Here is an 11,409-nt window from a genome sequence, read left to right as displayed (position 1 = left end):
GGGCTGCTCAGAGCTTGCGGGCGGTTCCGCAGAGGCGACCTGCCTCCGGCTGCCCCAGCCGCGATGGAGGCGACGTCCCACCGGCCTGGGCTGCTGCTGGCCGCGCTCTGCCTGCTCGCTTCCCACGGTAAGCTCCCGCTTGCTTTCCTCTCCTCCCCGCCCAGAAAAACTCGCCTCACTGGGGCACCGCGTTTGCCCGGCTGGGGCTGTCCCTTGGCATGAGGAATTTGGGGCGTTTCGGGGGTTATTTACTTCCTCACCCTGTGATTTTTGGAGGGGGGGGGGGGGATCAAGCCAGTGTTTCACACGATGCTGGTTGCGTCGGGGGAAAGGGGCTGCAGGGGAGCAGCTGTTTTCAAACTCTGGGGTTGGGTTTTCCTCCTTCCTCCTCCGCCTCGATCTAACGTGTGTGGAAGGACAGCAGCACCCCCTGTCCCTGCCAGCCCCCCGACAGGGATCCCAGGGTGGAAAAGCTGCCCCGTTCCCGCGTGGCACTTTGCCCTCGCAGTGTGGAGGTCCTCAGCCACGCCGTGGGGAAAAGAGCCTTCCCTCAGCCCTGGGGGAGCAGAGAGAGGTGGTTTGTGTGAGCAGGGCTGGGATGCCCTCCCTGAGGATGCTCTGCTCTACCATAATTGCTGGGATGTACCAGGCAGCTTCTCCGGGTGGGCAGCCAGGACAGGATCCTTGTGTGCGGCCACCGAGTTTCTCTTCCCCTGCGTGAGCACTTCTCGGTGCTGGAAGCTCACCGGCTGCTTGCCAGCACAGCGGGGGTATTCTCGGGGAGGGGGGGGGCTGCTTCATGCCTGACTCTGCAGGCAGCATTTCTGTAACAGGGCCCCAGGGACAGGCAGTGAACCAAGGGCAGTGGCAATTAAACCAGCAGTTTGTCTGTTGCCAAAGGGTCAGAGAACGAAGCTGGGAAGGACCGTGGTCCCTCCTTGCCCTGCACCGGCAGAGGACGAACATCCTGTCGGGCTTGGCTTCTCCCTCTGTCCTGGGATGGCAAAGTGACTGTCTCTAGGACATCCCCAGGAAGAAGTGATGCTCCCCTGTAATGAGGGCATCCTCTCTTCTCTGGGACAGCAAGGCTGGTGAGGATTGAAGTGTGCTTTGCTTCTCATCTGAGTCTCTTGACATCAGGGAGCGATTCCCAGCATCTCCGTGTGGTTTTGGATTATTTCATTGACACATCTGGAGTGCTGGGACTGAACATCAGGCTTTCTGAAATGCCACAAGCTTGGACACTGATGTTCAATGTGTGCCTGGTGCCAGAGGAACTGAGCTTTGTGCAATTGCAAGCCTGCCAAAACTTTCTGAACCCCTGGCTAATTTTAGCAGGGCTTGATGGAGAAGTAGAGCCTCTGGAGACATCCAGCTCCCACGCAGTTTGGGGACCCTGGCAGCTAGGTGGATAGGGAGGCAGCTCCTCTCCATCCAAGGGATGGCAGCTGAGCTGGGCTTTCCAAAATCGCATCCCAAGTGCAAACTCAGCATTGGGACCCTGCCCTCGGGCCAGGGCTGTGCTGGAAGAGGAGCAAGGCAGGACCCTCCGGCGGGTGCAGTAGCTCCAGGCTGTTCTCCCCACAGCCTGGATGATCTGTACCCAGGGAACAGCCCTGCTGCTGAAAAGCCATTTGCTTCCTCACGGTGCAGGAGATGAGGACTGTTAACTGGCATCTTCCTTTTAGTTTCCTGCTGTAAGTACTTGTGCTGAGGTATGGATGCCCCAGCACATCTCACCTGGCTGATAACTCTGAAGCATAATGACTGCACAGTGGCCTTGGGGATTGCAGCACTTTCATGTGAGTCCATTACAAAATCTCCCAGAAGAGGAATTAAAGCCGGGTTCCTTGCTTCAGCACTGAGCAGCTGCTCTCTCTCCGGCAGCCCCTCCTCTGCTGTGGGGGAGCCCCTCCAGAGGCTGCAGCCCTGCCACTCAGATTTCCCTGGAGTGGCAAGAGATGGCATGGTGTGCAAATCACTTCTGTAAACCACAGGAGTGTATATCAAACATCTACTTGCCAGAGCAGGGGACCAAAATTAGGAGAAGCAGCCAGGAGAGGCTTTTGGTCACTGACACAGAATTTGGCATGAGATCCTGTTTTATTTAAGCTGTTGGTTGGCAAGACAGGTTCCTTGGCATTAGCACTTTTTTGCATTTCATTTTCTCTGAGAGGAGAGCTCCCAGGTTTCAAGCTAGGCAGTGGTGCCGGCACCAGGGATGTACCAGTGTTGCACAGGGCTCTGTGCTGCGCTGATGCAACGCCGTGGGTCAGAGCCGAAGATACGGAGATGCCAAAAACAAAGAGGGGCACTTCTGGCACCTGCTTGAGACCTCTTCTGTCTTTACCAGATGGTGACAAGACAACCGCTCTCGGCTCGGACCTCAACGGGTCCAGGTTCTCTCAGCTGGAGATGCACAGAGATGGGCATCTGGCTTTATTTTGACATTTGCCAGCAGCGTTGACTTCAAAGGGAATGGTCTGACTGGGATGGGATGGAGCCAAACCTGGGGTCTGGGCATGGAAAAAGCCCACAGCACCTGGGGGAGATTAAGATCCAGGAGCTTTAGTGTAAAGACGCCGACAGAAGACATTTCCTCCAGGCACCATCTGGCATCTAGCATGGCTTTAAAGCCTTGTTACATCTTGGGGAGGGAACAACAATTTCCCTGGCGCTGCTGTGGGGCATGTTGTGCCTTGCCAGCTCTCCTTCCCAGCTGTTTTCTCCTCTGCTTGATGGCTTTTGGAAGCTGTCCCCTGCTTGGGAGAATGAAGGGAAGTTGATCATGCCGAAGGCTTCGCACACGTGGTAACCTCTGTCCCTCCCCACGGCTGGGCGCTGCTGCCGAAAGCGTGGGCTGTGTTGACTTTCCATCCAGACAGTTCCCATCAAGTTCCGGAGGTGGAGGCTGGATGGTTTAGTAAGGCAGAGCTTTGCAAACTGTGCGGGGATGAGCGGGACGTCCCCGTTTTATTTGAGGGGGGGTGTGTGTGTGGAAAACAAAGACCCCCGCAGATACTTTTGCAAGGTGTTGGAAGTACGGCTTCCTCCAATAGAGCCCTGGCTTCCCTTCCCCTGGCTCCCAGGGGCCCCTCAATATGAATGGGGCACTTCCCGTTGAGGCAGGTATCAAGAAACACATCTGAGGTGCCTTTTGTGCTCGGAGCACTGGCAAGGAGGTGGGTCACCCGCTCCGCTGTGTGCCAAAAACCCAGCCAGCCCAGCCAAGCATCCCAGCCTCAGCAGCATCTGAGGATGAGGAGAAGCCAGGGCTTGAAAACAAGCCCAAATGAGGCAGCTTTGAGCTCGGGCCACGCAAACCTCTGCCCCAGAGCAGCCCTGGGGATGTGCTGCTGCTTCTGTGCGGTGAGGAGCAGGCTGAGGTGCCTGCAGGAAGCTGGAGCAATTAGCTGGAGTGGTTTAGCAAAGGTCACGCCATCCTCAGCTCTGCGGGGGACCCCTCAGCAATGCATGCTGCAGATCCCCTCCCCAAACCCCCCCTCTCCCTCCAGAGCACCCTCAGGGAGGCTGCTAGGACTCCGGGGCTTCATGGCTGGTCTTACACTGTCATCCTAACAGCCGTAAACAGCCATGAGGGGTGGAAGGCCCAGGGGATATTTTCAGTTTCGCTCTCAGGCAGAGCCTTGTGCCGGGGCAGTGACACGGTGACCCTGCAGAGAGGAGGATGCTCTCCAGGCAGCCTGGCGATGAGGAGCCTCTTGCCCGGCTGGATGGCTTGCGGGCAGGCACAGCACACCCCGCCTGTGATTGACGCCTGCTCGATATAGCAAGTGAAAAACCTCAAAGCGAAACGGCGGCAGAGCTAATGGCACAACAGGATGTTACCAAAATAAAAGCACACCTTTTCCTCGTACCATCTTCTCTGTTGCAAACCAGCCCCAGGAACCTCCTTTGCTCAATAATTGTAAGAATGTGAACCCAGAATTTGCTTTTTCTTTAGCTTTCAAAGGTGATGTATGTACTTCTGCAAACACAAAGCGGCGGCGGGGCCAGGACACCAAAGACTGACCTGTCTTTGCTCTTTTCTCTCCCCTCATGCACAGCTTCCCTCACCCGCCAGTCCCCTCCACTGGTGTGCTGCGACGGGACCAGTAACCCCGCGGTACGCCCCTCGCTCCTGTGGCTCTGCCAGGCCTCCCGCCCATGTTTCACAGCTGACAGCGTTCAGGGATTTCTTTCTGAAAATTGTTTTCATTTTCAAGCAGCTCCTCACAGTTGGTGTTGGCCGGTTCCCCCTTTTCCTCCCCAGGGGCTGAAAAACAAGCAGGGTGGGACCCGCTCCCCGCCTGATCTCGGGGGGTACAGGCTCCTCCTAGCTATTTTCTTTTTATTTTTTTTCTCCTTGTTTTTTTTTTTGTTTTTTTTTTGGCAGCTGGCTCAGCAGCACTTGTATTTCCTCATTCACAAGCCATACCCCACTGCCCCGCTTCTCTTCTCATCCTCTGCGTGCTTTGCAGACGTCTGGTGCTCCGCAGAAGCCCCCCCGTCTCCCTGGCCCACACCTCTGCCAGCCCCGGGCAAACTCCTGCTGCTATTAAAAGCTGACGCTCAGCTATGTTTAAAGCATGCCTCTCCTCCACGGCTTGTTTTAGGGTGAAGTTGTACCTCCAGCCCTGCCGGAGTGCTGCTACAGAGCAAGCAAAGGGCTTAGGCTGTGCTTCCCCTCTCCCTTGTCTTGGAATATGGGGAGCTCATGAGTTTTTCTTGCCCTAAGGGCATGGGTGAAGCCTTTTTTCCCTCTGCCTGCAGGCTGATATTGATGATCTCTGATTTCTCTCCTAGCCATCCCTCTGCCAACATCAGCGGTGGGGTTTCCAGTGCTTGTTTGGGGAGGGATCCCCATTTTGCTCAGGGTAAGCCCAGGGCTGTAGGGTCTGACTCAGCTGCTGTGCCTTCTCTCTGGCAGGAGGGCCAACAGCTTTCCTGATCACCACCCCCTACTCGCTCTGCATCTGCCCCGAGGGCCAGAACGTCACCCTGACCTGCCGGATCAGTGGTCCCCTTGCCGACCGCCACGACCTGTTCTACAAAACCTGGTACTTCAGCAGCAACGGCGACCAGAGCTGCTCTGAGAAGAAGCACATCCGCAACGTTACCGAGAAGGAGCTGCACCACGACCTGGGCAGGCACCACGAGCCGCTGGGCAACGGCACCCAAAAATCCTCCCTTGTGGGGCAAGCCAGCCATCACGGGGTGGAGTTTGTCCCTGACCACCACGGTGCCTTTCACATCATGGTGATGAACCTGACGCTGCAGGACAGTGGGAATTACTGCTGCTATGCAGTGGAGGCAAGGCGGGAGCACGGCAAGCCCCACACCCTGCAGGTCGCTCATGGCTTTGTGGAGCTGCAAATCCAGCAAGGTGAGGGTGGGCAAGGGGAGTTCTGCCAGACCCCCCATTCATGCCAGGGGGTGTTGGAGCAAGGTGGGGATGCTGGGGTGCAGTGCTGGGGCTGGGGAGAGAGGGTGTGGTGATGCTGAAAGCCCAAAGCATGTTGCAAGAGTCAAAGAGCAGCAGAGGTTGAAGGGGTTTGAATTACCGCCAGAGAGCTTTGGAACATTAAAAAAAAAAAAAGAAAAAAGAAAGAAAAAATAAATCAGGAGGCTGGAACACAATAAAATCCATGCTACATAGTTTCACTGATCTTCTTCAACCTCTTCCTGGAAGAGAGGAAAACAAACCTCAGCATAAAAGAAGCTGGCTAGTGGTCCAGGCCCATGAGGGCTACAGGCATTGCTCAGGATGCTGGGCTGGCAGATGACCTCAGGGCAGCAGCCCAGGGGCAGAGCAGCCCAGGGAGGTGCAAGATGGAAGGGAAGGCATCTCCCACCCCTGATTTGCAGTGTTAGGGTAGAGAATTTTTCTTTTAGACAAAAAAAAACCCAACCCAGAGCCTGCATGGCCAGGGATGGGCCCTGCCACTGTGAGGGAAAATGGGTCTTGCAGAGGGAATCTCAGTGGGATGCTCTGGGCTGGTTTTCTCAATACTGTGAGCAAAGGCAAGCAAACCTAATGGGTGTGGGAGCTCTGTCGTACCTGAGCAAATGGCCTGAGATCTTCTAACACACCTCTTTTCTCCTCTGCAGGCAGAGAAGGGCTTCAGAACTGCACATTTCACACCACCAGCAGCAAAGGTAAAGGGAAAAATCCCCTCTCGCCAATGCACTGCTCATCATCCTGCCCCATCTATTTTGCTAGGGACGGCTGCTTGCTACAAACACACCGGTGTCCAGATGCAGCCTCCCCCACCCTCAGGTGTGGGGAGGGTGATTTCCGAAGCTGCCCCCATGGGCTGCATCTGACAGGCACATCCTCAGGCTGAGGAGAGCCTCCTTTGGCCTGTCACCTGGACATGAATGTCCTGAAGCCTGTGGAAAGCACTCACCCTGTAGTTATAAAGCACCTGAGCCCACCCAAAACATGATTGGGGATTTACTGGCTGCTGCCACGAGCAGATGGGAAGGGACTGAAAAGTAAAGAGTTGCAGGAACCTGTTGCAACAACCTGCTGCTATCCCAAGCCCATGCCACCTCGCCCTGAGCAGAGATGCTCTAGCAGGGGAAATCCAAATCTTGCTTGAGCGCTCAGACAACATGAGGCTCCCCCAGCGATGTGTCTAGACGATGGAGGTACCCACACTTTGCTATGCAGGTGGTTTCTTGTGGGTTTTGCTGTCTACCCCTGTTTGCTGGCTCCTAAACGGGCAGATTTTGCTAAAACTGGTTTGCAGCATGGTTAGGACCAGCCCAGCCATGGGAAACTGTCCCCTGCTCCCCACAACAAGTGCTTTCTGTTTCAAACCCTCAGTCTTAAGTGCTGGGACACCCTGTCCTGCCAGGCAAAAAAGAAAAGGAATAAAAAAAATCCTGTCCCCCGCAAAACACACACACACACACACACACACACACACACTTGGAGCAAAAACCTGCCTCCCCAGATGGATGTGCAGGAACGGAGGGCTTGCGCTGAACCTGCCCTTGATTTAGGCAGCCCTTGGCCCTGCCACAAGCTGTCCCACGTGGACCTTGATGGCCATAGATGTGCCTGCAGGTTGCCAGCCTCTCTGGGGAGCCTCCATGGGCAGTGTTCTGCAGGGGCATGTTCAATAGCAGAGACCTTGGGTAATGAGTCCGAGTACTTTAGGCAGCCTAATTTTGATGAGCTAGCCATGGGTCAGTCAGCACACTTTGAAATCACTGGGAGCCTTTCTGCTGACTTCAGAGTGTTTTATCAGGGTCCCTGCTTCTCTCCTCATATCTAGAATACCAAAGAAAGACCTTGGGATGTCCTCCAGCAATGAGGGACTTTGGTCAAGGTCCTAAACCAATGCCTCAGGGCTTATCTCTGCAACCAGCAATGTATCCCATCACGAATCCTGCTAGGAGCGGGCTGCCAGTGTGTGTGTGATCTGTTTTTCATCAGACATGGGGCAATGGCGGTGTTGCCTCGTGCTTCTGCTCCATGACACCCCCCTTGCCTCCCACTCCAGCTCTGCCCTCTTCTGTTGCAGATATCACAGCTGCTGCGCTGGCAACGGGCGCCTGCATCGTGGGCATCCTCTGCCTGCCCCTCATCTTGCTCCTGATTTACAAGCAGAGACAAGCCGTCAGCAGCAGACGTACGTACCCTTCCCTTGCCAGCCACCGGCGGGGACAGCCATCTCCTGGGCTCTGCCAGCGTGGCCTTTATGGAATGGGATGGGTCCTGCTGGGGTCAGCTGGTTCAGCTACCCTAAGTCCCACGGACACTGTGTAACGTGGCCCAAAGACAGGTCCCTGCCAGGTGCCTCCTGCAAAACTGCCCTGGGAAGGACCGTGCGTGCCTGCAGGCTACTGGAGAGGAGTGTGGGTTGGGAGGGGGGCCAGCAATGCCTGCCAGGCACGCTGGGACTGTGCTGGAGACACTGAGACTGCAAAGATGCTGTCAGACCCCCTCCCCACTGAGCTCTTTCCTCCCTCTCCACTCCAACAATCAGCTCATTTACTCATCCCTCCCTCCTCCACCACACAGCTGAAATAGAAGCTTTGCCTTCTAAGTGCTAGAAAAAAGCATTATTTGTGCTTTTTCTCCCCCCCTCTTTAAAGAGACCCCTTATGTGTCTATGACAATAGGACTGCAGCAAGCCAGGTCTCCCCCCACTGCCAGTGATTTCAGTAATTAAGCACAAAGGGGCACCACCTTAAGCGGCACAGCCATTTCATCAGGTCTTGGGCAAGCTGGGGGCCCTCTGGTTTCTCTCACTGAGCTTGGTGGGCGGCTGTGTGGCTCTGAGCAAACCCTTTGGAGAAGTGGTGTTTGCAGCAGCGGTGGGCACGATGCTGGCCACAAGAACGGGAACTGTGCTCTTGACATCCATCCCTGGCCAAAAAGACTGGCCATGTGCCTTCATGCATCTGTTTTGCCATGGCTGGGGTGCAGCTCCCCACCTAAGCAAAGCTTCACCTAGATGCTATGTAACCCAAGAGGGAAGGCAAAACCCAGGGGGATTTGTTTTTAGGGTGTCTCAGACCAGGTTAGCTACAGGTTATTTCCACTGGGCACTTTCCATCAACACAGTCTGGGACAAAACTTGTGCATCTTGCCTTGGGGAATCTGCCATGCAGCCATCCAGCACACCTGAGTAACAGGCTGCTGGATCTGCTGCGGCTGTGGCAAAGGGGATGAGGAAATAAATAACAGGGTGTGCCCAGACAAACACAGGGGCAACCAAATGCCAGGGTGGTACTTTGTAGAGCTCTGGGAGGGTGTCACAGGCTGGTGGTGGGTGCATACAGGCACGAGCAGGACCAGGCTGCAGCCCAGGCACTGCAGCTGTGCCTCACCTTGCCCTGTGCTGGCAAAAGCTTCCCTTTCTCCATTCTTCAGAGCTTGTGGTTTCAATTTGGGAGGAGGCTGGGCTGCAGAGGAGGTTTGGGAGCAAAGAAGAGGCTGATGCTAAAGAAGGGAGAGAGGAATGCAGAGGAAGAGGAGTAATTGGACATGGATGGGACACCAGAAAACAGTGTATGCAGTGGGTCTGGGTTCGATGCTGGGCTTCGTGCTGCCAGCACTGAAGCCAACTGTTTTGTCTTTGGCAGGTGCCCATGAGCTTGTCAGGATGGAAAGGTGAGGAAACCCACATGCTTCCAGCTTCTCCCAACCTCCTTGCACCCCCTCTGCCCACATCCCTGACCCTGCAAGGGTCTTGTCCTCTCTTCCCCTCCCCTTGAAGCAGGAGTGTATCCTCGCCGGACAGAGTGAGGGGGGTGCTGGCAGCACCCATGCCTGGGATCCTGTCCCTTTCCAGGCAGCCACTGTTTCTCTTCCCTCCCTGCAAGTGGGAAATGCCTTGTTTCATTTTGCCTGTGCCAGGGGCATGCATCTCACCACGCTCCAGGAGAGTTTGAAACCACGGTGCCTTCTGGCTACGCTTTTCCCCCTGTGCCGGGCTCCCTGCTCACTCTCAGCAGAGGTGCCACCACCTGAACCTGCTCCCTGCCCTTCCTTCTTGGTCGTTTCTAGCGCTCAGCCAAAAATCCTGGGGATAAAAAAGGCTCCCGAATTAAAAATGCAAATCCCCACCCCTCTCACCCTCTCCTTTCCTGCAGCAGCGCCCAGGGCATCGAAAACCCCGTCTTTGAGGCGGTCCCCTCGGCAAGCACGGAGTCGCGGCCCCGACCCCAGCTCTCCTACATGGCCAGCCGGCAGCCCTCCGAGTCCGGCCGGCACCTGCTCTCTGAGCCTGGCACCCCCCTCTCCCCCTCCGGCCCTGGGGAGTGCTTCTTCCCAACACTGGGTGAGTGACCGGCAATGCTGAGCCCCCCTGGGGACCACTGTGGGAGGGGTGGGAAGGAAAGGGGCAGCTAGGAGGGGTGAGCGGGAAAGGGAGGGTTAAATATCAGCTGCAAACTTTGTGTTGTGGGACTTCATGTCCCAAGGCTCTGAAGATGGGAAGGACCCAAAGCCTCTGTTTTATGTGCAAAAGCAGAGTTTGGCTGCTTCCTGAAGCTTTTCCCTGCAGCTGCAAGCTAGACTACTAATACCCTCCGTCTGCCCTTTTCCAGATCCTGTTCCTGACTCACCAAATTCCTTGAAAGCCTAAAGGCCCTGGAGGAAACCACATCCCCCAGTCACAGCCGGGAGAGGCCAGGCAGCCCCGCGCCATGCTCGTCCAGCCGAGACCCCAGGAGGGCACCATGGCCATGGGCAGCAAAGCATTAAAAAATGAAGCTGCGTGCAGGAGCCCTGTCCCTGCCTCCTGTCCTGACTCTGCCCTGGGGCTGGAAGCGAACCTCTCGTGCCCAGACTCTGGTTTTTAACTACTTATTTCTGTGGAGAAGAGCATGGCTCTGTATCGCTCATGTTTTACAGACTAGCTGAAAATTGGGGATGCAGGGAAGGAAGGATGACCCACACCTGCAAACCTCCCCGAGGTTTTAACTTATTGCCAGGGGTTTAAGCTGTGCAGCATCAACCTGTTTCTGCATCTCTGACTGAACATCCTCTCCGGATAAAGTACTTTATCCACTGTGAGACAAAACAGGGTCACCAGCCAATGTTATACTATCTTTTTCTTTGCAAAACAGGAAGGGGAGAGGCTCCCTGCAGCTGATGGAGCCCTCCTTCCCCACCAGCCTTTTGAGACAGCCACTTGTGAGGCTGCCACGTTTTCAGCTGGACACATGTCGGCAAGAGCCTTATTTCTGCTGCAATTTTATCCTCGGCTTGGGATCAGGGGAATTTGTCTTTCTGTTTCATTATCAGTGCTGATTAAAAGAAAAAAAAAAACCAAAACGGATGTTTATGGGTTTTGTTTGTTTGGGTTTTTTTAAATGCCTGTAATTTAGAATGTTAATCTGGAAGGTATTGGAGGATGTTCCTGTGATGTGGCTGAGAGCCCCCGTGGAGAGGTGGAGGCACAGGAGCACACAGGGGGTGGTGGGAAACATTCTGGCTGGCTTCCCCCCATCCTCCTGGAGCACCACACCAGAGCAACCATCCCTGGGGCCACTGCCCTCATCCATGCCCAAGGACCTTGCTATGCCCCAGGGGATGTGGGTGCCCTCACAGCATCCTCCATCCAAATTCAGCACCCTGGCATCTCTTATCCAAAAGAAGCCATGGGTCAGGCTCTAGCATGACTCAGCCCCTGGCAAGGAGATAAAACCTTGTGGTAGACTCTGTTACTCAAAGGATTTGTTTGGTTTTTTTCTCTTGCTTCTGTTTTTGTAAAGTGGGGAAAAAAATTGCCACTAGACAAACATAAACATTACTCATACCAAAACAGTGTCAAACCTGAGCAATAGCTGTACCAGGCTGCGTGCCCGCGCAGAGTATCCCTGGCACCACGCCGAATTTTCACACTACGTGACTGGAGGAAACAGCGTTTGCTTCTGCAATGGGCT

At 55.2% G+C, this 11,409-nt stretch overlaps 1 protein-coding gene across 2 annotated transcripts; it reads left to right on the top strand.

Moving 5' to 3' along the window:
* Positions 1-10,775, top strand: VSIR (V-set immunoregulatory receptor). Of its 2 annotated transcripts, none has more exons than XM_074924222.1 (7): positions 1-127; positions 4,931-5,386; positions 6,112-6,159; positions 7,536-7,643; positions 9,103-9,130; positions 9,616-9,800; positions 10,069-10,775. In XM_074924222.1, the coding sequence occupies exons 1-7, from the start codon at positions 64-66 to the stop codon at positions 10,104-10,106; spliced, it is 927 nt and encodes a 308-aa protein (XP_074780323.1). In that variant the 5' UTR covers positions 1-63; the 3' UTR covers positions 10,107-10,775. The 2 variants fall into 2 exon arrangements, with proteins under 2 accessions (XP_074780323.1, XP_074780321.1); XM_074924220.1 differs by having other exon boundaries at positions 9,613-9,800.
* Positions 10,776-11,409: the final 634 nt, after the last annotated feature.

Source organism: Athene noctua, chromosome 21 (assembly GCF_965140245.1).
Source record: "Athene noctua chromosome 21, bAthNoc1.hap1.1, whole genome shotgun sequence".
In the NCBI taxonomy this organism is placed as follows: Eukaryota; Metazoa; Chordata; class Aves; order Strigiformes; family Strigidae; genus Athene; species Athene noctua.
The sequence above is the reverse complement of the archived record's forward strand: the minus strand, read 5'-3'. Positions and strand labels throughout refer to the sequence as shown.